Source organism: Dermacentor albipictus, unplaced genomic scaffold (assembly GCF_038994185.2).
Source record: "Dermacentor albipictus isolate Rhodes 1998 colony unplaced genomic scaffold, USDA_Dalb.pri_finalv2 scaffold_11, whole genome shotgun sequence".
Taxonomy (NCBI): Eukaryota; Metazoa; Arthropoda; class Arachnida; order Ixodida; family Ixodidae; genus Dermacentor; species Dermacentor albipictus.
Window position 1 is genome coordinate 13,673,863 of NW_027225565.1, and position 27,769 is coordinate 13,701,631.

Sequence of the window (27,769 nt, forward strand, 5' to 3'; positions counted from 1 at the left end):
GGAGGTTCAATTTACCAGAAACTCTATGTTTGCAGTTTCTTTACTTTAACTGACGAGAACTGGCGAATAAGTTACGCATACAAATTCTAAAGAGGATATTTGTAACGCATCTTGGAATCTAACTTGTCAGTGGTACCAGTAAAAAAAAAGTGCCATACGTTATTATGTCTTTGGGAATATTGCCAACTGCCAATATGGAGTGCACTGTTGTCATGTTTCATCTAGAACTACGCACCTCATTTCTGCTACAGCAATTATCTTTTCTTCAGCACTCCCTTAGTTTTACAGACATATGTTTCTTTAAGCCCAATCCAAGTGCCTGCTGCACATTTAGTTTTTCCCATACAGTTGACTTCCATTAATTTGGTCTTGACAGAACCCATGGAATTGGAGTTATATATTTGGTAGTTGGAATAAAGACGGCAGAAAAAAAGACATTTATGCACTGCTGCTTCATTTGGCAGTGTTTACCTGATTCTAACATGTACCCAGTGGTTACGGTTTCAAAGTAGAAAGCAATGCACGCACAATAACGTACACCCGATTTTAATGTCTTTTTTTTTTAACCTAGCTTGCCTCTGATACAGTAAAAGCTAGTTCATTTGAATTCTGCGGGGATGCTACGAAAATTCGAATTATACAAAATTCGAACTGATGAAAGTCAGAAAAAAATTGCTTGGTTAGGCACGTATACAGTAAACCCTCGTTAACTCGAAGTTGTAAAATCCGGGAAAAATTTCGAGATAAGCAGAGTTTCGAGTTAAGCAAAGTGCCGAAAATTTCAGTGACCCGGTCACTGAAAGAGCCAGTAACAACCAGCACTGCTAACAAACGCCCCACAGCACGAGGGGAGCTTTTGCAAAAAACGCAGAATTCCCAGGAAAAAACTGAATTTTATTGTTTTGAAAAGAACTGGGTGATGCTTGCCTACTTGGCGTTGGCATTCGGCGCGAGAAAAGCGTCCTCGAGCTGCTGAATGCACCGCATGAGCCGTTGTTCGCCGCCGCTGCATTCAACTTTGTTGCGGAGCAAACGTAGCAGGTTTCTCGTTTCTGCAGTTGTCGGCACTTCTCGAGGTGGTTCTTGGTCAGCGTGATCACCGTCGTCGTTCACTGCCATTTCAACAATGTCGGCGTCAGACAACATTCCGGTAACGGGCACGTCCGACTCGTAGAGCGCGTATTCTTCAAAAGTGAGTTCGCCGTCTTCGGCATCGCTGGCGCAGCCGGCAGCTTTGCGGACTTCGTCGCAAAGTTCATCGCAATCACTAAACTCGTCAGTGTCTGGCTCGAGCGATTTCTCGCCGCGCGAAAATCCTGCGTGCGCGAAACAATTGGCAATCGTCAATGGACGCACTTGTCGCCAGGCTTCGGCGATCAGGTGGACTGCACCCAGCAAATCTATTTCGTACTTCTTACCACTGTCGTAAGAACACAAAATGCGGCGCAGCAGACTCTTCCTGTAGTACTTGCGTGCAACCTCAATGACTCCTTGGTCCATCGGCTGGAGCACGGATGTCATATTAGCAGGCAGGAACTCCAGCGTGACAGCCTCCAAGTTGTTGATTTTTTCGTGGCCGGGGCAGTTGTCCACGACGAACAACACTTTCCGGCCGTCCCTTGCCATTTTGCGGTCAAGAGCACGTACGTACTCTTCAAAGAGCGCTGCAGTCATCCAGGCCGTTTTATTGGCGCGGTAAGTCGCATCTCTCGGGAGCCGTGCATTTCGGAAGCACCTTGGATTGAGCGACTTACCGATAACAAGCAGCGGCAGTTTTTCATCGCCGGTGGAGTTGGCTCCGAAAAGTATCGTCACTCGGTCTTTGCGCTGCTTAGCGCCTGAGCACGCTTCTCCCTTCGGCGTGTATGTGCGGCTAGGCAGCATCTTATAGAACAGTGCTGCTTCGTCGAGGTTGAAAATGTCCTTGTCCGCGTAAGCCTTTTGCAGCTCAGCGAGGCAGTGGTTGCGCCAGGTGTCTGCAGCCCCTTCATCAACAGTGCCGCTTTCGCCGTGGATAGGCTTCGAGGCCACGTTATTTCTTTTTTTAAATCGTTCAAACCAGCCATTGCTGCAACTGAAGTCTGTGTGGCCCATCTGCAACGCCAGCGCGTCTGCCTTCTCCATCATCATTTGGGTTGTCACGGGAAGGTTGGCTGCCCTGACATTCCGGAGCCACAGCATGAGCGCTGCTTCGACGTCCGGGAATTTCGAGGCCCGAATCCGCTTCCGCTCACTGGAAAAACTTTGCTCGAAGCCATCGAAGACCTTCTGTCGATTTTTTACAACTGTCGAAAGCGTCGACAAGGGGATGCCGAATTCTTTGGCGATGCTTGTTTTGGATCTTCCCCCTTTCTCCACTTCCTTGATCAACGTGACTTTTTTCTCCAGCGTCAGAGACTTGCACTGCTTGGGGCGGGACATCGTCGTCGTCCGTTGACCACACACCACGCACACAACAACAAAAAAAAAATCGCAGTCAACGCGTCGTGCGCACAGCGCGACGAAACAAAAGAACAGCAGAATCGCACACGCACAATAACGTTCGCACGTGCGAAATGCGGTGGCACCGGTGGCACGACTACCTGATAAAACCCATGAGCCCCCGCGCGCAAGCGGCGCACACCACGTGACTGCTTCCAAGGTTACTTGACGTGGTTGACCGAAAACGGCTGCGTCCGCGGGAATTTTGTATTCGCCCTTAGATTGTGACCGCGTTCGGCACTTTAGTAGGAACCAAGCGCTCGCTCGGACCCTGTATCACCTTTAGGTAACGGCCTTTGCCTTCAGCCGTCCCGGTCAAAATTTCGAGATATCCGTATTACGCCCAAAAAATGCTTCGAGATAAACGGGTGCGAATACATAACACCTATGGGTGGGGAAGGCGCGGCGTGGAAAACTTTCGACTTAACCAATATTTCGAGATAAGCGAGTTCGTGTTAACGAGGGTTAACTGTATAGTCCAACGTGGCGTGAGCACGTGCACACATACGCTACGTCACATTGGCGTGAACAACGTCTATACTTCGAAGCACTGGCGCAGCCAGCGTAACCGGATGAGGCTGACCCTGTTTGACGTGCCCGACGTCGAGATGGCTCTTGCTCCATCTGCGCGTTCATCGCGCCGATTGGCATGGAGAAAAAGAAAGCAGCAGTTTTGCCTGAAAAGCAAAGCATCGATTGCGATGGCTAATTAGTAGATAGCTATACGAAGTAAGGATAGTAGTTTTACCGGCCATGTAAACTTGTACACATTCGCTTCCTAACCAAATTAACAAGTATGGTGCCACGCGCACACATGTAAACATGAACACATCTCACTCGATGACTGCAGACAGACAGACAGACAAAGAACTTTAATTACAAGGTCCTGAGAAGCTTTGGCCTAGGGCAGAGCTGCGGGCCGCTCCCACGTGGGGACGGGTAGGCCGAGCCTAACCGCCGCATCGTGGGCTCTCTGGACAGCCCAGGTTTGACGTGAAAGGTTTGAGCTCTGGATGGCAGAGCTCCATTCTTCTTCTGTGATGCGATTGGGTCCCTGTAACGAGGGGCATCGCCAGAGCATGTGTGCGAGATTGCTAACAGCCCCACAGTCGGGGCAAGTGGAGCTAAAAACCTCTGGAGTGATCGTGTGGAAAAGGGCCAGGTTTGGATAGCACTTAGTTTGAAGCATGCGTAAAGTGGACGCCAGAGGTCTAGCCAGTTTGGTGTGAGGGGAAGGATAAGTCCTCCTACCCAGGTGATAGTGCGTAGTAATTTCGCTGAAAGTAGTGAGAGTGTCCCGAAACTCGAGGACCCCGGAGTCTGAGCTCGATCCTGCTCCCGCGCGGTGGGTTAGAGCGCGCGCTTGGGAGTGGGCAATGTCATCAAGATTGGGAAACGAGTCAAGCTGGGGTTCGAGGTGAGCCGGAAACCACGTGATGGTGTGCGGAGAGATCGTCTTGTTCTTGAGAATCTTGTGAGCCTCCTCAGCGATGGATCCTGAAGCGAAAGCCCTGACCGCCGATCTCGAATCAGTGAAGATTTGTGATCTTCTGATGTCTAGGAGTGCTATAGCAACTGCGACCTGCTCCGCTCTGGTTGGTGTTGAGCACTTCAGGGAAGCCGCATTCACTATCTGTCCGTTGTGGTCAACGAGGGCAATAGCGAAGTTAGACGACTGTCCATATTGGGCGGCGTCGACAAAACATGCCGAGTAGGGATCGTCCTTGGTACGCTTGAGGAGGGCGAGGGCTCTTGCCCTGCGTCTGCCTACGTTGTGTTGAGGATTAACGTTACGAGGAAACGGTGCAACTCGTATGTTGTTCCTTTGATCTTCTGAAATTTCATATTTCCGCTCTTCCAGGAGGATAGGGTTGATCCCAAGAACCGCCAGGATCTTCTTTCCAACCGGGGTACAGGATAGACGGGCCAGTTGGGCTGACTCCTGGGCCTCAATTATCTCGTCCAATGTGTTGTGCACTCCTAGTTGCATAAGGAGATCCGTACTCGCCCGTAACGGAATGCCTAGTACTTTTTTAATACTTTTTCTGATGAGCGTGTTTAATCGTTTCTTCTCGGAGTTATACCAGTTGTGCATGGCTGCCACATAAACTATATGACTCATGAGGAAGGCGTGGAACAACCTGAGGAGGTTGTCTTCCTTTAAGCCTCCACGCCTATTCGAGACTCTGTTGATAAGTCTGATCATGTTCTCAGTCTTGGCTGTGAGCTTGTTGAGTGTCGTATTGTTACTGCCATTGGATTCGATGAACATGCCAAGTACCCGAATGGTGTCTACTCTGGGGATGGTACAGCCGCTTTTAGTGTGGAGCTTGATGTTTATTTCTGACAATGGTTTCCAGCCTCTAGGTTTGGGACCTCTCCTGACTGGCCTGTAGAGGAGGAGCTCAGACTTGCTCGGGGAGCATCTAAGCCCCGTATTTTCCAGGTACATCTCTGTTTGATCTACGGCCTCCTGTAAGCCTGATTCAACAGCTCCTTCGCTTCCTCCGGGGCACCAGATTGTGATATCATCAGCGTAGAGCGTATGATTGATCCCTTCTATGTTGGATAGCCTTTCCGATAGTTTCTTCATGGCGATGTTAAAAAGCAGTGGTGAGACTACCGCTCCTTGTGGCGTGCCTCTGGGGCCCAAAATAAAATTGTCGGACTTGAGGTCACCGATTTTGAGCGTGGCCTTGCGATCCCGTAGGAACGAGCTAATGTATCTGTGAAAGGCGTCTCCCAAATTGAGCTCGGAGATGGAGTTAAGAATGTGAGCATGGGATACATTGTCAAAGGCCTTCTCCAGGTCTAAGGTTAAGATGCCTCTTACATCTCTTGTGGTGTTGTCAATGATTTGACACTTGATAAGCTTCATCACGTCTTGCGTTGACAGGGCCGGACGAAAGCCAATCATGTTGTACGGAAACAATCCTTGTTTCTCGATGTGCTTGGAAATTTGATCGTGTATAACATGTTCCGCTATTTTCCCCACGCAGGACGTGAGTGAAATGGGTCTGAGGTTTGAGAGACTCGGGGGGCCTTCCAGGCTTTGGAATGAGGATGACCGAGGCCATTTTCCAGGACTCCGAAACAAGCCCTCGTTCCCATATTCCATTAATCTCCTCTGTCAACCATTCTACAGAGCAGTCGTCCAGGTTTCTGAGGGCCCGGTTGGGGATGCCATCAGGAAGGGGCCGACCTGCCATTTAGATTCTGGAGAGCTTCCCTTACTTCGCATGCCGGGAAAGGGTTATCTAGCTCGGGGCAAGAGGAACCTTTGTAGGGGGGATAGTCTTCGTCACTCGAGTTTCCCAGTGGCAGATACATGCGAGCGAGTCTGTCGAGTATGGCCTGCAATGTGCAATGATTGTGATGCCTGGTGTAGAACCTTCGCTATCACTTGTCTTTGGTTTGACTTGGTGTTGGTATCATCGAGCAGATGCTTGAGGAGGTTCCATTTAGCTCCAACTCGCATCTGGCCATCCACGGAATTGCAGACCTCATCCCACTGTTGTCTGCTCAAGGTTTGGCAGTGATCTTCTATAGTTTTGTTGAGCTCCGCGATCTTTTTTCAGAGCCTTCGGTTGAGTTTCTGCCCTTTCCATCTGTTAAGCAGTGACGTTTTAGCTTCTAGAAGATGAGCGAGGCGGCTATCCATCCTGTCTACCTCCAATTCAGTCTGGATTTTTTTTGTCGCCGCGCTGATATCTTCCTTTAACTGTTTAGCCCACTGCTCTAGGCTAAGTGCTGAGTCATGTGTTTGTGCTCGCTCTTCCCTAACCTTGCGAAAGTAATCCCAATCTGTAATAGTGAACTCTTTGAGTTCCCCGCTTCTCACGTTGACGGAGGTGGCCAGGATGTTGTGATCACTGCCAAGGTCCACTTGGAGGTTGGACCAAGATGCCGATTCCACATTCCGTATGAAAAAGAGGTCAGGTGTGGTATCCCTGGAGCAGGAGTTGCCGATCCTGGTCGGAAAAGCCGGATCTGTTATAAGCGTGAGGTCATTATTGACTGTAGTTTGCCATAGGTCAACGTCCTTGCGGTTAGCTTGTTGGTACCCCCATGCTTGATGCGGAGCGTTAAAGTCTCCGGCCACCAGTAGTGGGAATGTCTTGGCCTTGCTTGTAGCCTTGTTGATAATTGCCGCGAATCTTTGCCTGAGGTCTTTGGGTCTACTATATATGTTAAGTATAAATATACTTGTCTTGAACTGTCCGCTGGGGATGATTTCAACGAGCGAGTGCTCAACCTTATTGGATTCAAGATTCAAATCGTGGGCTATGAACGCACATTTGTTGGTAACTAATGTGCCGATTCCCCTCTTCCCATCACCATATTGGGTATGCGATTTATAGCCCGGTAGGCTGACCGTATCCGTGAGCGTTTCTTGTAATAGGATTACATGTGGCTTTTCCCGGTGGGTCCGAATGAACTGTTGGAGGACATTCCTTTTACGATGGAATCCCCTACAGTTCCATTGCCAGATATTAATTACCCTGTGATGTGCCGCCATGGTGGGACGTAGCAGTTAGCTTGTGTTATAAAATGCTGCGAAGCGCAGCCGACCTTTCAGTGTCGGTGTTATTTACTTTGTCCAACGATGTAGCTGTAGCCATTGTAGAAACGTGGCGCTCCAGATTGTCGCATTTGATTCCTAGTGATCTGACCGCCTCAGCGAGTTTGTCAATCACAATTTGAACTTTTTCGAAAGATTCATCAATTTTATCTATCGTTTTTTCCAATTTACGAACACTGGCGCTCTTGTCTGAGGCATGAGCTGCCAGCGCCCTCTTTTTGGGTAGACCATTGGCCGTCGGTTCCGCTACGGGGATCTCCATGGGTGTTTCTACTGCAGGGGCCTGAGTGGGTTGGACTGTCTCTCGCGTGCTGGGTTTTTTGAGTTCTGCAATTTCTGCTGTGAGCGGTTCCGCTGCGGGGATCTCCATGGGCGTTTCTACTGCAGGGGCCTGAGTGGGTTGAACTGTATCTCGCTTGCTGGCTTTTTTGAGTTCTGCAATTTCTGCTGCGAGCTGCTCCATTGCGTGTTTTAACGAAGCATTTTCTCTTTCCAATTGTGCAATCCTGTTGTGCTCTGGCGATTGACCCCCCGTTACCTTTTTCGGTGATTCTTTGACCCGGTCAGCCCATGTGGTACCACGATCAGCAGGATCCTGGATCTGAACTGCAGGTCCCCTGGAATGAGAGTGGCCCCTAGAGCGGGAGCGGGTCCTGAGGGCGTTGCGGCCCCTGGAAGACGAACATTCCGTCGAGCGATCCCTAGAAGGGGCACGGTCCTGGTAGCTGCCATCCTCGCCGCCGGGGTCTCGGGATCGGCTCCTGGATCTGCGCGAGCTGCTGAGGGCCGGCTTGATAGGGGTTGGCGACCCAGTTGGTTGTTTGGATTGTTCGCGGTTGCGCCGTTCTCTTCTCCGTTGTCGAACTACAAATGGAATTTGGAACCTTTGCTTGCAGGTTCTGTCGGCCGTGGGATGAGGGCCACCGCAGAGGGTGCACTTCGGTGTACATTCGTGTTTATCGTCCGGGTTGCTCGCACCACAGCCGCGGCAGATTGCATTTTCAGGGGCTGGGCAAACGTCATCTCTGTGGCCAAGCTTTCCACATGCATAGCAAACGTCAGTTTGTCTGCGATAGAGAGAGCATTTGACCAAACTGGGACCGCATTTTACGTAATCCGGGACTTTGAGTCCATCAAACAGGATGACTACCGTGCTTGTGTTCTTGATTCGTCTCACCTCGAGGGCGCTTGGATTCTTGGATTGAATGATGAGGCGTTTGAGCTCCTCTCGATCGATGGTGGGATCAATGTCACGAATAACTCCCTTGCATGTGTTTTCGGGGGCTGCGATATATGCACTAACTTCGTAGCTGGCTTGTCCAATATGTATAGCTTCCACTTCGGCGTAGGCCATGGCGTTATGCTTTGATGGTGTGCTTGCTACCAATATGTTTTGCACCATGTTCGGACATATGATATCCTTCACCGTATCCGCCTCCGTAAGCCTAGCAGCGGTAGTGAGGGCTTGGGCAACTCTGAAGTGGCCCATCTTCTTGATGTCCAGTCCTCCACGGGGACGGATTATGATTCGAACATGCTCTTTCGGTAGCCGAGGCAATCTCGAAGCAGTCGTTAGCCGTGCCTTGACACTCGACGGAGCCTGGCTTTTATTCCCACCACGTCGCATGTCGGTGACTCCGGCGCCCTGGCCTAGCGGGTCCTGGATGATGGGTTTTCGGTTGTGTAAGGCTGTGGTCCACCCAGCGCTTTCACTGACTTCGTCGGGAGAAATATCCTCGCCATCAACGGTGATTTGCATAGCCGTAGGCATCGTGGCTTGAGCGTGCGGAGCCGCTCTGAGCTCGCCCACCGAGCCTCGGCTGGGCAGAGGTCGCACAGAAAAGTCCTCGAATGACTGGGAAAATGTCCACCCACCGTTGAAAACTTGGTATCGGCGGAATCCTTGCACCTTTAGCCGTCGATTCGTGCCAACATCTTCAAGAATGAAGCAAGTACTCGACCTTAATTATGTAGAGAAGCAGGAGAAGCAGATATTGACGCACGCTATCGTTTCTTCTTCTTCTTCCTTGATGACTGCAGAAACTCGCTGAAAAACGCTGGAGTGAGGAACCGCGGCAGTAGCAGCGAGCGAATTGACCTTCGTACAGCTCTCGCTTCAACGCAAATGAAACGCAGAAAGCACATCGCATACGAAGCTACCGGCTTACGTGCACTGTGCAAACATCACAGATCACGTTGAAGATGAGGCCCACGCAGGCGCGCACTTTGGCCCCGATGCACATCAAGATACGGCTTTCAAGATACGGCACCCGCATGGTCGTGCCGTAAGCAGGAGCCGGCGGAAAACGTCCTCCCTCCCCTAGGGGTCGGAATGCACCCAAAAAATCTGGCAGGTCAAAAAAAAAAATGAATGCATGCCTTTTACTGCTTCCAAGAGCACAAATCACCAGAGGCACATGGGAAATTGCTCTGAAGGCCGGCCAGTACACATATTAGGTGTATTGGTGCTCGTAAAGTGACAGAAGTTGGGGGGTGAATGCGTGTTTAATTAAGGACTGCATGTTGTGTCCCGTAATGGTGGCCCCTTTCCACTCTTGTTATGCTTCACTGCAATATAGCGCGTAAGCTTCATCGCTCATCGGCGAGAATGACAGTGAGCACCGTTTTTGACAGCGCCGAATACTTTCTATGAAAAATACGGAACCGAACAGGAAGCTTGGTACCTAACGTTAAAAGCAGCTAGGCCTCAACATTGCCGCAGCAGTGACTGCAGCTGGCAGCGAATCGGCATACAAGAGCACAGGTTCTAGGCAGCAAGACAATAAAACTGGCGGAAGTGATGGCTTTGGTTAATGCTGTTTCGGACCTGCGGTCACAGCAAAAAGTTTGAAAAGTCTGATAACGAAAGTTTTCAAGTTCTGAAATTGCTAGTGTTCTCATACATTGCCTCTATGGTGTGCATGGTAATTCCATAAAGGCACTCAAATTATCGGGCATGTCCGAAAATTCAATAATCGACTCTAGCTCCTTTTCCTACATTGCAGGCCTTGCCACAATACCTATGCTGGTTATGTGGTCATAGGTACCTGTTGCCATTAATTTTGTAAAGAACTGTAAAGTCTTATAAAGGATCACTTCATGCATTATAACTAAAGTGTGCAACTAATGTTGTATAATATCTTTGTATATTTCTTCCAATATGTAGTGCGGTATGATTTCATCAGGAATGTGGATGATGCATAGTGTAAGCTATACAGAGAGGTTGTAAAATTGTCACTCCATTTGTTTCATAGTGAATAAGCTTTAGTATGCAAATTCTTAGACCTAATAATTAATAAAATAGTAACTTTAATTGGTAAAGCAATTATTGCACCTGATCCACAATTTTAGTTTAAAATTCAGGCATACTGAAAAGTAGCGCAATCGCTAACAGTTTTGCCTGTTGCATATGAAATGAAGCATACTATAGCCATTTCAGTGAGTATATTGAGCGGTCCTTCACACACAGTGTGACGGCCATGCAGATCTTATGCAACAGTGGTTCCGCAACAAATGTGAATTCCTGTACTTTAAATGGATCGCTGTGCAAGTCTCAAACTGCTTCAGGTTGAAATTTCAAATTTGTTGCTGGAATTTGCCTTCTTCGCACATACCGAGCCCTGTAAACTCCTGTGGGCGACTGCACATGTGTGATTGCCTCTACCATTTAGCTTGTGGGGTTTCGGTGACGAGCGAACTTGGGAGCCGTTTAATGAGCGAGTCCCTTTTTTATCTTGTTCAGGTTGACAAGCCACCTGCAGAAGATGACAGGGAGATGACGACCATCGAGGAGGAAGGTTCGGACACATCCCTCGGCGAGAGCACTGCAAAGGGCTCGGCCGAACAGATGCAGAAAACGTTTCTGCTCAATCAGTCGCGTCTGGAGGCGACTATGCGACGTGCCGCACTGAGCAAAGAGCTTGAAGATCTCAACCGAGTGCTACAAGCCAAGGAGGAGCTCGCCAGCAAGATGTCCATGAATGACCAGCACCTTGAGGTCGTGAAGCTGCAGTATGAGGTTAGTGTGTTACCCGTGCGCGCGCTTTATTAAAGCAAAAGGTTTCTTTGCCTTTTCCTGCGACTTTCCCACTGCTGCTGCTGCTGTTCGGCATACTGCGTCAGGGGGTGGTTCAGAGCGTATATATACGTGGAAGAAGTGTGACAGAGAAGAAAAGAGACGCGAAAAACTTGCTTGGACCGCGCCGCGTCGAATGCGCACAATGCCCTCAGGAGCTCCCGGTTGGTCGCTACATTAGCCTCTTGACAGCTTACAGTAAGCAACTTCTGCGTTGGTAGAAAGGTAATTCAGGGTGTCTACCAACCGGGAAAACCGGGAAAACCTGGAATTCTCAGGGATTTTGAGTAGTCTGGAAAAAGTCAGGGAAAACTCAGGGAATTTGGGCCTCTATCAGGGAAAATTAGCGGCAATTTTATTGGAAGGGTCGAAAGTCACGGTAATGCTGGCTTGAGCAGCAGACATGAATCGCAGTGAATCGTCTTTGACGCCCTGTTGTCGGCTGGATGAGTTGCCAGTGTGCAGTCAACGACCGACTTCTGGATTCCCGATAATTTGGATGGCTTCGCGGCACCGCCACGTACCCCATAGAGTCAACGCATCAGAACGTGCGAAATTTCGGACGCAAGAACCCTTCGCCGTCCGATTTTTCGGACGTTTTGTCGTGACCGCAGGTCCGAAACGGCAATAATCAAAGGCACCACCGCTGCCGTTTCGATTACTTCGCCACCTCGAACCGGCACTCTCGCGCGCAGATCCGCTGGCAGCCGTTGCCACCACTGCGGCAACGCTAGGCCTACCTGCTTCGACGTTCGCTATGAAGCTTCTTGCCGTTTGGTGCTGAGTTTTTAACGCGATAGCGTTAAGGAGCTCGTGTCGCAGAAAAGCCGGTGTCGTCGGCGTCGGTGTCGGCGTTAGCGGCGTTGACCGTGAGCGATAAATCATGGCAGGCACTTCATAAATAAAAAGCAACTTCCAAGATCGGCTGGGTGGGAATCGAACCCAGGTCTGCGGAGTGTGAGTCGGAGACGCTACCACTCAGCCACAAGTTCGATGTTTGAAAGCGGTACAAAAGCGCTTCTAGTGAATGCGGTGTTGCCTTAGAAACGTGCCGTAGAAAGTTATACTGCGGTGTATATCGGTAATTATGAGCATCTTACTTACAGAAGTCGCAGTTACACGAGTAGCGAAGTACGTTTCCGCTAAATTTCTTCTGCGCTCTGCGCACATGCAGAGCCATCTTGCGGCAAACAGAAGAACCCCTCCTCGCAATGTGCGGCGCTGCCCGGCACGTGGCGCGCCACTCGCCCCTGACGTTTCGCCGTGCGCCCTCCCGGGTTGTAGAATCAAGCGCCTTTCTTTAGATCACTATCTTCGCTCACCCGCTTCTCCCCTTCGGGCCGTGCGGGTTCCGGTGCGAGGATGCCCCAATACCCTTGCGTTTAATAAGTTTTCTCGCTCTCTCCCCTTCCAACATCCGGCGTGCGTCACTTGAACACTGGTGTTTAGGCGACGCGGCTCCTCTTTCCGCTCACAGCGCGATTGCTACGTGCAGAGTCTGATGCGGGACGCCTCTGACGTGATCGCTGCGCCGTAGCGCTTCTGCTGGGAAAGCGTCCCCTGCGATGTGTGCCGAGCTGCTTCCGAGGAGTTATGCTTCTGCGTGGTGCTCCCAAGCGAGATAGAGGACGATCCCATCAAGGCGTCAGCCCCATGATCGCGTCCGCCTTCATGGCGCGTTACTGCCCGGCTTTCTCCCTCCGAGACACCGAGTTCTTTGGTTCGTTCCGCTTGCTCAGGCGCACGTTTCGTTGCCGCGCCGAACGCTGCGTTGCTCGGCGCTCACCGCGTGATTCGTGAGTGCAAAGTCCGACGCGGGGCGCCTCATCAGTGATTGCTGCGCCGTAGCGCATTGTCTTACACTCCTTGGCAGGTCGACGGGTGTTGTATTGCAGGGCCTTGCGCGCTCGCTCTTGAGACGCGTGTGATGGAAGCGGCGCCGTCTACCAGTACCGGGCGCGCTACAGTGTCTTGCTCATCAGTGTCTTCCTCGCCGGCGAGTACTGATGGACCATCTCCGTCAACTGGTGTTCGACCACGAGGAAGGCCACGCAAGACGGAGGCACAGAAGGCGGAGACCAAAGCTCGCCATGCTGAGGCCATGCGACGAAAGCGGCGTGGGAACGCCGAGCTGCGGGAACGAGAGGTTCAGGCGAAACGGCAACGGCGGACCGTGAGCCCGGAATTAAGGGCAAGGGAGGCTGAGGCAATGCGGCTTAAACGTGCCGAAGATGCATGCCGAACGGCAAGGGAAGCCGCAGCCAAACGGCAGCAACGGCAATCAAACGCCGCGCTGAGAGCCAGGGAGGCTGAGATCAAACGCCAGCGCGGTGACATGAATCCCCAAATACGAGCGCGGGAAGCTGAGGTCAGGCGACAACAGCGCCAAGAAAATCCTGATTTGAGGGCGCGTGAAGCTGCGGCCAAGCGTCAGCAGCGGCAGGAAGACCCCGAGTTCAGAGCACGTGAGGCCGAGGCCCGGCGCCAACAGCGGCAAGAAGATGCTGGACTGAGGGCGCGTGAAGCTGAGGCCAAGCGTCAGCAGCGACAAGAACACCCCGAGTACACAGCACGTGAGGCCGAGGCCTGGCGCCAACAGCGGCAAGAAGATGCTGGACTGAGGGCGCGTGAAGCTGAGGCCAAGCGTCAGCAGCGACAAGAACACCCCGAGTACAGAGCACGTGAGGCCGAGGCCCGGCGCCAACAGCGGCAAGAAGATGCTGGACTGAGGGCGCGTGAAGCTGAGGCCAAGCGTCAGCAGCGGCAGGAAGACCCCGAGTTCAGAGCACGTGAGGCCGAGGCCCGGCGCCAACAGCGGCAAGAAGATGCTGGACTGAGGGCGCGTGAAGCTGAGGCCAAGCGTCAGCAGCGACAAGAACACCCCGAGTACACAGCACGTGAGGCCGAGGCCCGGCGCCAACAGCGGCAAGAAGATGCTGGACTGAGGGCGCGTGAAGCTGAGGCCAAGCGTCAGCAGCGACAAGAACACCCCGAGTACAGAGCACGTGAGGCCGAGGCCCGGCGCCAACAGCGGCAAGAAGATGCTGGACTGAGGGCGCGTGAAGCTGAGGCCAAGCGTCAGCAGCGGCAGGAAGACCCCGAGTTCAGAGCACGTGAGGCCGACGCCCGGCGCCAACAGCGGCAAGAAGATGCTGGACTGAGGGCGCGTGAAGCTGAGGCCAAGCGTCAGCAGCGACAAGAACACCCCGAGTACACAGCACGTGAGGCCGAGGCCCGGCGCCAACAGCGGCAAGAAGATGCTGGACTGAGGGCGCGTGAAGCTGAGGCCAAGCGTCAGCAGCGACAAGAACACCCCGAGTACAGAGCACGTGAGGCCGAGGCCCGGCGCCAACAGCGGCAAGAAGATGCTGGACTGAGGGCGCGTGAAGCTGAGGCCAAGCGTCAGCAGCGGCAGGAAGACCCCGAGTTCAGAGCACGTGAGGCCGACGCCCGGCGCCAACAACGGCAGGAAAACTCGGAGTTGCGGACGAATGAGGCCCAAGCCAGACGACAACAGCGGCAAGACTGTCCAGAAATTCGAGCCAGGGAAGCCGAGGCCAAGCGACTAAGGCGACGAGCCGAGGCAGAACAACGAGCGCGGGAAAGGTTAAGCCTGCACGCGAGTGCGACAAACATGTTTCACAAACGCTTCACACAGAATCCATTTGGCTACTCTTGCTCTGTGTGCGATCGGCTTTGGCACAAGAACGACCTAAAGCCTCTTCCAGAAGCGCATGCCACAGTGGTTGCCGACGCATTTCGTACGGATGTTTCTGGGTTCGAGGTGTGTCGCACTTGCATGCAGACCATCCGGCGAAATCGCATTCCTAACTACTCCACTACGAATGGCTATGCGTACCCACCTAAGCCGGCGCATTTACCAAACATTGATCTCGTGAGTGAGCGACTTGTGTCACCGCGGATCCCCTTTATGCAGATTCGGAGGTTGCTGTACAGCAACAGCGGCCAGTTCGCCATCAGAGGTCCGATTGTGAACGTGCCTATCAACGTCGACACAACGGTCCAAATGCTGCCTCGAGATGTCGAAGAAGATCAAGCGTTGTGTGTTCACATTAAGCGCCGGATGATATACAAGAGTGTGTACATTCGTGGCATGGTCAAGAAGACTGAGTTGCTTCCCTGGCTTGTGTTCCTGGAGAAGTCTACGTTGTATCGCTACTATGGCATCCGAATCAGTCGAGAGAAGGCAGACAAATTGTGCGACAAGCTGGTAGAGCCAAGCGACGAGAATGCCGAGCGTATAGACTATCCTGTAGACCACCATAATCCGATGGAGACAGCATTGGCCATGTCGCTCGGTCAACAGACACTCATCATCGACGACAGCAACGTTCTGGTTGTGGCGCCAGGGGAAGGAATAACACCCGTCAGCATTGTCTATGATCAACACGCGGAGGAGCTGTCATTTCCACAAATCTACCTCGGTGAGCCTCGAAATATCAGCCCAGACAGCAAGCCTAGTGTCTACACCATGGCATCGAGCGAATGTCGGAGGACTGACCGCAGGGGTGCGACAGCTTACCACGTGCTCTATATGGCAGCCAAAGTTATGCGTACGCGAGTTGCATCGTCGGTAAACGTCTTCTTCAGGAACACATCTGGCATGACCGTTGTAACCAAGGCGCAGCTGAACGACCGAGAATTTGTCGAGAACGCGGTGGATCATGACATGGCGTTCATGAACGGGGTGCCAAACACGGTCCAGTACTGGCACCGACGCAAGCAGGACGTGTTTGCCATGATCCGCCAGCTCGGTAAGCCAACTGCGTTCCTTACTCTGTCTGCCTCTGAAATACACTGGGACGGATTGATGAGGCTCCTACAACGTCTTCACATAGATCCAAACCATCCGCAAGTGCCATTCGAACAGCTCCGCCTCTGTGAAAAGTCCATGCTCGTGAGCGATGACCCGGTGGTGTGCTCAGTGTACTTCGATCACATAGTGCGGGTGATAATGCAGATTCTGCAACACAAGACACTTTCTCCGTTCGCCCCCTATGTGGTCAAGGAGTACTTCAAACGCATTGAATTCCAACATCGGGGCAGTGCTCACGCTCATCTGTTGCTCTGGCTCGAGAATGCGCCCCACGAGGAGCTTGGCCCGCAAATGCCCGAAACAGTTCGTATGGCCGAACATTTAATCTCTCTGGACGCCGAAAGCCTTCATAGACCTCGCTGTCAGACGCACCAGCACACACAGACGTGTTACAAGAACGGCAGAACAAAATGTCGGTTTAACGCGCCTTTCTGGCCGATGGAAGAAAGTCGAGTGATCATCCCACTTCCGCCTGCCCATACTGAAGAAGAAAAAAAGTCTCGCACAAAGTTGAAAGAGAGATACAACAACATTCACACCGCTCTTGAAACAACAGTCTACGAGTCGATCGAGGATATGCGCCGCCACAATAACGTCGCAGATGCCGAAGAGTACATTACAATTCTACGTGCCGGCATTTCCCGTCCGACTCTGATGTTGAAAAGGAATTGTGATCAGGTTCACTTCAATTTCTTCAACCCGTGGATAGCGTCTGTACTGAACTCTAATATGGACCTACAGATCGTCCTAGATGTGTAAGCGTGTGCGGCATACGTGGTCGAATATGTGAACAAGGCAAACCGAGGCATGTCGAACCTGCACAAGGACCTCCGTGCAGTCGTGGACGAATCTCCACACTCGAGTGTAACCTACACCCAAGCCCTCCGACAACTCAGCGTGAAGATGCTGAAAGCAGTAGAGATGTCCGCGCAGGAGGCGGCCTGGTATCTGCTCGGCCTCGGCATGTCGCACGCGAGTCGCGTCGTGGTCACAGCCAACACCTCGTGGCCGGAGGAACGAGTTCGCATCCGCAAGAGTCGGGAGCTGATGGATCGTGATGGGTTGGATGAGAGCAGCACAGACGTGTGGTGCAAGACGACCATACAGAAGTATGAGGACCGCCCGGAAGATCAAGCTGCGCTCACGTACGCCGAACACCTGACGTCGTTCAACGACAACGGCCGACCGAGAGCACACCCTGCGGTTCTTCGCTACCACGCCTATTCAGTGTCCGACGTGCTCAACTTTAAGCGCGAGCACGTGCTTCTCTTCCACCCATTCCAGCGCGAGGTGGATATCCTAGACAATAACAAGTTCGTCGAAATTTACGACAGCTGCGTGTCGGAAATCCTGGCTGTCAAAGCTCGCTTCAGCAGTCCTCACATTGATCTTGCAGAAATGGAAGAGCTTTGTAAGAACATAATCAACGAAGAAGTTGCTCAGCGAGACGCTTTCCACACACACGCAGAGGTGGGGCGCAGGATGACCGATCTACTCGTGGACGTAAATGACGACTCCGACATCCTCGGCGAGGTTGGCCAAGAAACGGCTGTGCAACAGGCTCAGCGCGAGAGTGCTCAAGCGGCTGCCGCGAGATGTCCAGCCGTCCAGATGCGCACGGACATCATGCCCACCGACGTCTACTTACGTCGAATGAGGATGATGAATGCGGGCCAATTTGAGATCGTGCGCGAAGTCATTCATCGCCTGACCACGCCCGACTCGGAGCCCTTGCAAGTCTTCTTTACCGGAGCAGCCGGTTGTGGCAAGACGTTCGTGCTACGCACCATAATGGACGTTTACAACCGCTATTTCAGAAGTGGAAACCGGGATGTGAGCATCAACTCTTTCGTCGCCTGTGCGACCACCGGCAAAGCAGCCGTGGCAATCGGTGGAGTTACAGTGCATGCCGCCTTCAAACTCGTCGTATCTGGCAAGAATCCGGACAGGGGTCTCAGCTCGAGTGACGCTAATTCATTCCGCTGCATCTTCAAAGACGTCAAGTGTGTCATAATCGACGAAATAAGTATGATGTCGGCGGACACGCTTGTGCTGATTGATCGCAGACTTCGCACAATCTCCCTTAAGTACACGGAACCCTTTGGCGGATTCGATGTCATCCTATGCGGCGACTTGAGGCAGCTTCCGCCGGTCAGAGCAGCTGAGGTGTATAGGAGGTCTAAATTGCACCAGAGTGTCTTTGATACGGAAAGTATGCCGTGGCATAACCTATCCTACTTCCAACTCAAAGATGTCGTGCGCCAGAGCGACGAGAGCTTTGCCACCATACTGACCAAGATCGGGGACGGGATAGGGCTAACTGTGGACGAGGTGTCTCTCTTGGAAAGCCGCTTTGTGACCACCGAAGAAGCCGCCAACAAGTGCCCATCCGGAGTGCGCCTCTTCTACACAAACAAAGATGCTGACGCCTTTAACATCGCGACCGCCGAGGCGTGTACCGAATACGCGATACACTGCCCGGCTACAGACACCATTTGTGGGCACAGGTCCGACGAGGAGTACACGCACGCCAAGGTCAGAGTCGCCACCATGTCCAAAGTTCAGATGGCCAACTTGGCCCCTAACATCCTGCTATGCCTTGAGAAGCCCTACATGGTCATACGGAACATCGACGTATCGGACAGCCTTGTCAATGGTAGTGTGGGGATCCTCAGGCTTGTGCAAAGGGACACAGACGACAACCCCCTGCGCTTATGGATAGAGTTTCCCACTGGTGTGGGCGCAGCTGCCCTGCTGAAGGGACGACGCTACCGAGCCAACGATCCTGACATTTGCAGTAATTGGGTTCCCATCGAGCTCATCACCATCGGGTGCCACTTGAAAGGACATGATCTGGGCCACATAACCGTCAGGCGCAAGCAATTCCCCGTGGTCCAGGCGAGCGCAATAACCATTCACAAATCTCAGGGTGGCACCTACGATGAGGCTGTGGTAGATTACTCAAAGTCGCACAATCAGAAGCTCGTGTACGTCGCTCTCAGCAGGGTTACTACCATCGACGGGTTGTACCTGACGAACAAGGACAACGACCATCGCTTCCACCATTTCAAGGAAAACCCGGATCGCGCTCTTGCCGACGAGTTCAGGAGACTCGGCAACCATCGTCTCCAGACCATCACTGCCGAGTGCAACAAGATGCTGGCAGAGTACTTTGTCACCGTGGGCTGTGTCAACGTGCGCTCCCTGGGTGCACACTCTCTGGACGTCGCCAAGGATTTTGTTCTCGCAAACACTACCGTACTGTGTTTCACCGAGACCTGGATGGACCGGAAGCCTCCCTACGACATCGATGGGTATCGCTGCATCAGTGCGGCGAAGCGCTCCGACAACCGCGCTGCCGGTGTGGCCATTTATGTCAAACGAGAGGTGCAGGCGGAGGACGTTTTCCTGGTCCAACGGGTCTACGAGTACGGTGAAGTTTGTGCTGTGCGACTTGGCAGTGTGGTAATTGCGTGTTTATACATCGCGCCCGGAACCGGTGAGACGGCAGCGGCAGACCTTATCGTGAGAGAGCTGCAGCCCTGGATTGGGAAGGAGACGTTGTTGGTTGTCGGAGACTTCAATCAGAACGTTTGGATATCTAGAACATTTCCGGACATGCTACACGTGCGGGCTGGTTTGCAGATGGCTACTCCTATGGACGCAATTTCGACCAACCGCAATTCGTGTATAGATCTCGCGTTCCATAACCAGGGCACGGTTAAAGAGGTCAAGTACTGCAGTTGCCATTTCACAGACCATAAGGCGATGCTTCTTGCGGTCGGCCGCAAAAAGCCAACAGAAGATCAACAAGTCGAAGGGGAGCGAGAACAAGCAATAGAACGCAGACCAGATGAGGCACCAATTGAATTCAGAGGGGGTGCCAATGCAGATGATGCTGATACGGGTGCTGTTGACACTACCGCAATCATAGCGTGATGACAGTGCTCTTGAAGACAACGAACGACATTCATCCAGGTGTGTTATGCCAGAAAAACGATTTGAAGGAGTCCACAATGACTTACACTACGATGAGTGAAAATGCCAGTTTGGTGTGTGTGTATGTGTGTGCTGACTGACCGACATACTCAGTGCGTTTGAACGCTAAAGGAACACGGGAACAGGAAACGTTGTAGTGTGCACAACACAGTGCGATAATGTAGATTGTGAGAAGCACTGGCTTGAACTAATAATTAGGAAAAAGTTGTACAGTGCACTTGGAAGTGTTGTGTATGAAAACTATGTCTTTGTGTGACTCAAGAGCATGCCGAGCGAATGAGTGGGCGGTGCGAACGAGGTGCAATAACGCTATCGCGTTCCACTCTTGAAGGCGAAGCTTAAGCGTCCTCCAATTTTTTATTGAAAGAATTAGCTGCTCTCAGCAATGGCACGGACTCCGCTTTTGTAGTCCTCGCGATTGGCTTAGAAACTTTGAAAACACGGTGCATTGCATAATGCCGGTTCCCGAAAGTCAGCTTCGCCTTTGTACAGAAATGTTACATGGTGAAGCATACGCGAAAGTATTGCAGTGAAGCATAACAAGCGTGGGAAGGGGCTATTGCCACGGAAAACAGTATGTATTCCTTAATTATACACACGTGCACCCGGTATTTCCTGTCACAGTTTCAAGGAGGTATTTTTAACCCACTCAGTATGGCCAGAAAAGCTCTGAACATCTTGTGCGCAGAAGAGGGCTTGCGCTTGCATTCTAAACAATCGGACCAAACAAAAGATGCAAATCCCGTGCTTTCTTGAATTCATGCTGTGATGAGCGTGTTGAGCATCTAGACGGCACCGAGCAACTTTTTTTACTGCTAATATTATGGGAATCGGAGCTATTCATCGACATATGGTTATGTATGGGGCAATGAAATTAAAATAAACCTCTTACATTGTTGAATAGAACGATGGCCCTTTCACTGTTTCACTGTCTCGCTGCACTGAAGTGATGACGTTTGATCCAAATTTCCATGCAAAAACGATGACAGCTTCAGCGGTTCCAGTGGTGGCTCTCCTGCCAAATGTCGAGGTTCAGCTGGATTTGTACTTCAGTCAGATCCTTCTGTAACGAAGTCGGAGGAACCAGGAATATCCCTCGTTATACAGGCCAGTTTGTCCTAAAATTTGTGTCCCTTATATCATTGAATTGTGGCAAAATAAGCATACTAAAACAAATCAAGCTTTCTTGTCACCATACGCAGATGTTTGCTTTAAAAAAGCGATTGTGCATACAAAGGCTTGTCAGCTTACTCAATCGGCAATCTGGCAAAGACGCAGGAATGAGGGAATGATTTATTGAACACAGTTCATCTAGCATCGCAGCGTATAAGCAGGTCACAGTAGCAGATAATTTATTGCGCTGTGCGAAAGAGCTCTATTCTAAACCCACGAACATGGTTGCATTGCTCATTGGTAGTTTGTGTTTAAATACTAACACAGTCGACTTCTGTTAATTAAACCCTGATGAGACCGGCAGAGTTAGTAAAATTATCCAGCAAGTCAAGCTATAAGAAGACGCAGGAAAAAACATTCAAACACACTGCTTCTCTTCTTTTTTTTTTTTGTGGTAATTACCGAGTTTTAATGTGTCCCTAAATCTAGTGCACGTGCAGTGTTTGTGGTTTTTTGTAGCAAACCTTTGATTCCGGCAATCGGAAATATATCTGCTGTTCATGCTCTCAGAATGGAAATTTATTTACGCTAATGTCTATTGTAGTTAATCTCGAGCAGCTTTTTTTGCTATGGCGTACATGTCGGCCTTCTGAACTGTTTTTACAAATAAGTACAGTTGCCGATAGATTTTTCTTACACTGAAGGGATCGCAAAATTTTCTGCAATATCGAGCAGTCAGAAAAAACAAGTTAGGATGGGAAAAAACATTCATTTTCGTTTAATTTGAAATGAAAGCTACCATATTTACACGATTGTAAGTTGACTCGAATGTAAGTCGACCCCCCCATATCGCATGTGACAAGGGAAATAAAGGGCATACCCGCGAGCGCATTCCATAATGAAAATTTATTAGTAGCTGGCATGGTCACTGGACTACTCGTCTTCACTTGTGCCATCGTCCTCACTAGTGCTGCCATGGTCATTGCTGCCATGGTCCCACAGCACGCCGTTGTCCAGCGAAATTCTGCATTTGCATGTATAAGTGCATTTGCACACATACATAAGTCCACGCTGAAAACACCCAACCACACACAGCCGTCAGGGAGGCTCTTTTGACATGTCCGGTTGGCGTAAGTTCGCGGTCTTCTCCCGCCAGCCACTCATACTCATGGCAGAGCAAGTCCTTAAAAGGCGAAGATCCTGATCGAAGGTCATGACCATGTCGTACGTCACTGGCAGGGACCGATCACGCATTTCAACGATGTACACCACAAGCTTGGCCTCCAGTGTTGAAAAGCATCCCGACTTCGGCCCACGGAAACCTCTTAGCTTGCCGTCACAGGTGAAAATTTTGCTCCACTGCAGTTGCCACTCTCGCACCACCCATTAAGAAACATCAAACTTGCGGCCCGCTGCGCAGTTATTTGTTTCTCAGTGTAAAGGATGGCAGCCCTCTTGAATGCTGCTGTGGACGAGCCCCGAATGTTTACTGGACTCGGAGCACTCATGACCACTGAGGAAGCACGGAAGTAGCGTGTGGGCGGCAGTCAAATCGACCGCATGAAACTAGAGCTGCACGGAAAGAGAAACATGTGAGCGGTGTCTGCTCTTCCATGAACTATCGATACTTCCCACAAGTGCCACTGTTCCTTGAGTGTCACCATAAATGGAACAGCGGCACTTCCACGAACTATTAACAACCCCCCATGAGTGCTGTGTGTACTGTAAAACTATAAAAAATGTTAAAAGACCCTTCTAAAAAGTGAACAAACGCGTGGGATAGCGGAAAGCGACATGTAGGGCTGTAGAGCAAACATAAAATTGTAACTACGTTGTAGCTCCCTTGATATCTTGTTGGTCTCGGGTTTTTTTTTTTTTTTCCGGTGCCATGTTTTGGTAAATTGCCATTGTAAGTTGACCCCCCACTTCAGATTTTCAAATTAAAAAAAAAAAGAATAGGTCGACTTACAATCGTGCAAATACGCTACGGTTTCAAGCTGTGTCAATGACATCTTCACGTCGGCGGTACAATGTTGTACGAGGTTGGCACACGTCTCCTTCACTAGCGTGGCTGCAGGCTCTACGTGCAGCCTGCATACCCTGTTTTAGAGGTAATGTGCGACGCGTGCAGAGTCTAGGCAAGCTCGCTGAGATGGCATGGCATCGTGCGCTGTCTTCCTGTGCATTTAATGCTGGAGGTTGCATAATCTTGAGTTTGGAGACGCATTGAAGCGAGAAGCAGCCGAAGCATTCGCTCCCCGCACTGCCGGCAATACTATCAGCCACAGGGGACGGAGTGGACGGGAAAGCGTGGTTGGTCTTGCTTCATGCCGCTGACATGAAGATATATCGCAGACATGGCACGAAACCGTATTTTTCGTCGTTGACGCTCAAATTCTACAAAATGTTTTTTTTTTCCCTCAGTAAAAGTTGCTTTTTCAGATTTTCCAATAATACAGAAAGTTTTGTGGCTCCTTCTGTTTTCAAATATCAAAATTCATTATAATGAAGTGAAGTTCCGATTTTACGGACTCTAGGTTTCACTGCATTTTATTTTCAGAGCCATCGGCACTCCCTCTCATGTTATATATTCATTACCCCATTATGTTCGTGCTTTCAAGCGTTTGAAATAGCGTGGAGAGTTGCAAGTACCCTGCAAAACTAGTGGCCCCCATTGTGCACTGAAGCAAAAGCTGGCAAGTGTAGCTGTGCTTCATCAGTTGTGTTTATCGCATAACATTTCTTGTCCATTTCTTTGTTTTACACAGGCAAACAATCGTGAACTTGAGCGTGAGGTAGCTATTCTCAAGAAAGAACGTGATGACCTCTCTGCCATGCTATCAAGCCAGCAAAACACTAAAAGGTTAGTTTCTGCACGTTTGCATTAGCGGTTCATGTGGAATTTATATGCTCTCTCTATGCTCTCTCTTAAGCTCTAAAGTGAAGATAATCAGCATTGTGGTAGTGCGAAACACACTAATATGTGAAGTGCCAAAACTACTTTTTCTTGCCTAACATCTTTCTATCAAAGGGACACTATTTCACTGAAGGCTGTACAGGACATGTAGCATCACACAATATTCAATTCATACCGTATTTACTCGCATAATGATCGCACTCGCGTAATGATCGCACCCCTAAAATTTGTCGTCAAAATTCGATTTTTTTTATTTCCCGCGTAATGATCGCACCCCGAACTTGCCGCAGCGATATGTCGTATGCTAAGTCTAGCGAATAATGATCGCGCTTACCACCTGTCGAATGCTACGCGAACGACTCTTCAAGACAAGCCAAGCGGCCTGCACGCACTAAACATTCTTAAGTAGATGCCTCATTTCATTACTTTCATCACTTTCCGCACTTCCATGACAAAATGAGGTACAACCAAACTTGCCTTTATTATGGGTTGGCTTTATAATGGCTGATGTCAACAAAAACAATAAAGGCGCATTTAGATTCTTTTCATCTGCTTTTGCACTCGTGAGCACGCAACAAATCGCGCGCGGCAATGATAGTAGCCACGTTTACTCTGATACGTTAAAAGTGTGCCCTATTCATACGCCGACGCTTGTAACACAGCTAAGATATTCGCCCACCCTTAGCGGAAAGTAGTGAAGACAGATGCCGCAGTTTCCGCAGCATGCCCGTCATGTGTTTCTGTCACTGGCAGCTAAGCGCGCCCACCTATTACTGTCCCCTCAAAGTGGACATGGCTACGTTATTGCCGCAAACTTGCCGATATTAACGATATTATTCATCACTAATACGGAAGAAACTGTTTCAATGCACGTAATGTACTCACGAGAAGAAAAAAAAAAAGTCGCGTTCGGCGCGTTCGGCTCGCTCCGCTAGCCGCCATTTTTGTTTTGGTGTCCCGCACCCGCAATCTCGCATCCCGCAGCAAGCGCGGACGAAAAAAAAAATTTTTTTTCCCGGGAAATTTAACCCGCGTAATGATCGCACCCCTGAATTTGCTTCAATTTTTCTGACAAAAAAAAAGTGCGATCATTATGCGAGTAAATACGGTAATATGGTATAAACTTCATATGAAATAAATTTCTGATTGATGTTAGTGAGGCCTGATCAGCAAAGACCTCTTCTTCAATAAACCTAGCACTGGATACCCCGCAGGTAGGCTTATCTGCACGAGCACCTACGAAGAAATGTGCCGGGGTCATGGAATACGCTTGTGCCTCCTCTAAACTGACATACTCACCGACAGCTTCATGCTGATGTTGCATGACTCTCATGCTGATATCGCTAACGCTTGCCCATAAAAGCTATAAAAGTACACAATGTGTGGGCTGCGTGGCCCCCTTGAGTTCTTTCTAGCCATAATGATGCACTTCTAGCTAGGGCTACAACACTTTGACTACGATAGATTAGCAGCTGTCAGGATTGTGCAAATTTTAGCTCCTTTATATGTCACTCTGACTAAGAAGAGATGGTTTTGTACACCAGAAACAAGGATGCTGATGTTGGCTAATGAATTGTAGAGACTCTATTACATGCTGTGTTCGCTCGATTCTAATACGCACTTGAATCTGACGTGCACCCAATTTTCACAGGTGCCGAAAAAATAAAGATGCATCTGAATGTAACCTGCCACCAATTTATAAAATAAAACTGTAGGATACTCATTCGTTTGCAGCCAGAAGAGCGACATTGGCTTGGCGCTCTTTGGCCGCACCTGGCCCTTGCGCCACTAAACACCGCACAGTCAATTCAAAGAACGAGACGTGAGCAATTTACCGTCGCAGAAGCGAAAATTTATTTTCGTGAGCTTTCATAGTGAATGTGTCAGTCGTCACCATTTGTGCTTCAGTGGCCACAGATACCCAGCACACAGAAACAGCATTCTCAAGCAATCACTTCTAGAGATACGACTGTCACTTTCATGGGATTTTACCCGGCTCTGCACTGAACTTGTCGAAGTGTGTGGCTGACAGCGTTTCCGGCACGGTGCCAGCAATGCTGGCAGCAAGTTAAGCCAATGCGTCTGGCACCTATTTGTGCAAAATTTCACTGATTGCCCAAGAATGCCACTATAGGCCGTAGTTTAACACAAAATGAACTCGCAACAACGTTCACGTAAACATGCCCTGTCGCTTTTGTGATGGTTATTGCGCTGCCTCTGACAGCTCTGACAGTGGACTGTCGCCAGCGCCGCAAACGTAATTTCGGTTTCCTATCCCACTGTAACGTGTAGGTGACTTCCAGACTTAATTTCTCTGAAAAAAATGTGCGCCTTAGCTTCGGGTACATACTGTATCAGGTTTAATGTCAAGCTTGTTTGGTGTATTTCTTAAATAAATTGATACAGCCATACCGCCTCGCTGAGCAAAAGTAGCTTTACCTGCGAGAGCTTGTTTGACTCCTCAGTCTACCATAAGAGTGCCCATTCTCGTGATGGGCAAGATTTGCCAGCAGTGCATTCCCGCCAAACATTGACTGACAGTAAACAATGACATTTTGAAATTGGTTCTTGGTCTTTGTCGCCAATTTATAGTGCGGCTGGGAACAAGGTAGCAGAGCAGCAACGCAAGCGCATTCAAGAGCTGGAAGATCGCGTCGGCCAACTGCGCAAGAAGGTTGAGGAGCAGTCCCGTATGATCAGACTCAAGGAGGATGCGGAACGCAGTGCCAAGAAGCTCCAGCAGGAGATCATGGTGGGTCTCGCGTCACAGTTGCAGTGTTGCCCTTGTTTTGAAGTGATGCTTTCTTTGTGGACTCGGGAGCATTTTGATGCTGGGTACGGTGGCTGGACTGGGTTATTGTGGCAATTACTTTACTTATTTACTTTACTTTACTTATTTTTGGGGTTCCTTGTGGGGCTACTTTCATCGGATACTAAAGAAAAACACTCACTCAGTTTAGACTGATCAAGTATTCTTTCAAAGCTCTTAAATTTTGTGATTAGGGGTTCAATTAATCAATCAATCAGTCAATCAACCAATCAATCAATCAAAAAGTGAGCTTTATTTAAACAAGTCAAAAAATGTGTATAGCCTATGTGGCAAGTAGCTGGTCTAATACACAAAAGTACATATACAGGTCAGCCATATACATACGTATCTGCTCAATGAGTAAGAACATTATGGATGAACAAGTACTTTTTTTTTTATTGAAAAGCTATTACGTTTGGCTAGACAAGAAGCGTTTACATACAAGATCAAAATTTCTGGTTACATTTATTTCCACAGGCACAGTGTTCCAAGTTATAGTGCCAAAGAACTCTAATAATTGTTCACCATATAAATTGCTGCAATAAGGAAGGCTTAAGTTAAAATTAGTTGCTTGCCTGGTGTTTGCACATGGGAAGTTAAATATGGTGTTGGGTAAGGGAAAGTTGGTGTTGAGTATTTTGTGAACTAAACAAGTGATCTTATAATTTCTTAACGCCGTGAAAGAAAGAATACGAAGGTCAATAAACAGAACGCCACTTGGGTAATGAACAGAGGAAAATGTTATTCTTAGGGTGCGTTTTTGCAACTGCACTATAGGTGTTAAGTAGGGGTTGATTATTGCAAGAGAAAATAAAGGGTAAACTAAACTTGAGTCCCCTTGTAGCGTTGCCTAAACAGCATGTCGAAACACGTAAAAAAAAAGGTCAAAGCAAGTGGACAGGGCAATTCTTTTTGTTCTTTCTTTTCAGTGTTGCATTGCACTGCCCAGGCAAATC

General features: G+C 49.9%; 3 protein-coding genes across 9 annotated transcripts in view; 2 read left to right on the top strand and 1 right to left on the bottom strand.

The window, feature by feature from the left end:
* The window catches only part of LOC135914966 (chromosome-associated kinesin KIF4A-like), a 109,343-nt gene that overhangs the window by 22,547 nt on the left and 59,027 nt on the right, over window positions 1-27,769 (top strand). For all 7 annotated transcript variants that reach the window (XR_010568475.2, XR_011509347.1, XR_010568476.2 and 4 more), the window contains exons 12-14: window positions 10,806-11,081; window positions 23,856-23,950; window positions 26,597-26,756. Coding sequence is in view for 4 of the 7 variants with exons in the window: in XM_065447904.2 (XP_065303976.1) it covers window positions 10,806-11,081; window positions 23,856-23,950; window positions 26,597-26,756 (531 nt within the window). In the remaining 3 variants the exon portion in view is untranslated. The remainder of the gene's footprint in view (window positions 1-10,805; window positions 11,082-23,855; window positions 23,951-26,596; window positions 26,757-27,769) is intronic.
* Window positions 928-2,427, bottom strand: LOC139051351 (tigger transposable element-derived protein 4-like). The gene has a single exon (XM_070528371.1). It carries the CDS (start codon window positions 2,419-2,421, stop codon window positions 928-930), a length of 1,494 nt encoding a protein of 497 aa, XP_070384472.1. The 5' UTR covers window positions 2,422-2,427.
* On the top strand, window positions 13,066-19,914 carry LOC135914936 (uncharacterized). The gene is made up of 4 exons (XM_070528372.1): window positions 13,066-13,290; window positions 13,507-14,154; window positions 14,317-16,278; window positions 16,771-19,914. The coding sequence occupies exons 1-4, from the start codon at window positions 13,066-13,068 to the stop codon at window positions 19,912-19,914; spliced, it is 5,979 nt and encodes a 1,992-aa protein (XP_070384473.1).

Coding starts and splice junctions, on each gene's coding strand:
- LOC139051351 (XM_070528371.1), bottom strand. CDS start 2,421: ATGTCCCGCCCCAAGCAGTGCAAGTCTCTGACGCTGGAGAAAAAAGTC.
- LOC135914936 (XM_070528372.1), top strand. CDS start 13,066: ATGGAAGCGGCGCCGTCTACCAGTACCGGGCGCGCTACAGTGTCTTGC. Junction 13,291..13,506: donor TGCGGGAACGAGAGGTTCAG/GCGAAACGGCAA, acceptor CGGGAAGCTGAG/GTCAGGCGACAACAGCGCCA. Junction 16,279..16,770: donor GCCCGCAAATGCCCGAAACA/GTTCGTATGGCC, acceptor TATGTGAACAAG/GCAAACCGAGGCATGTCGAA.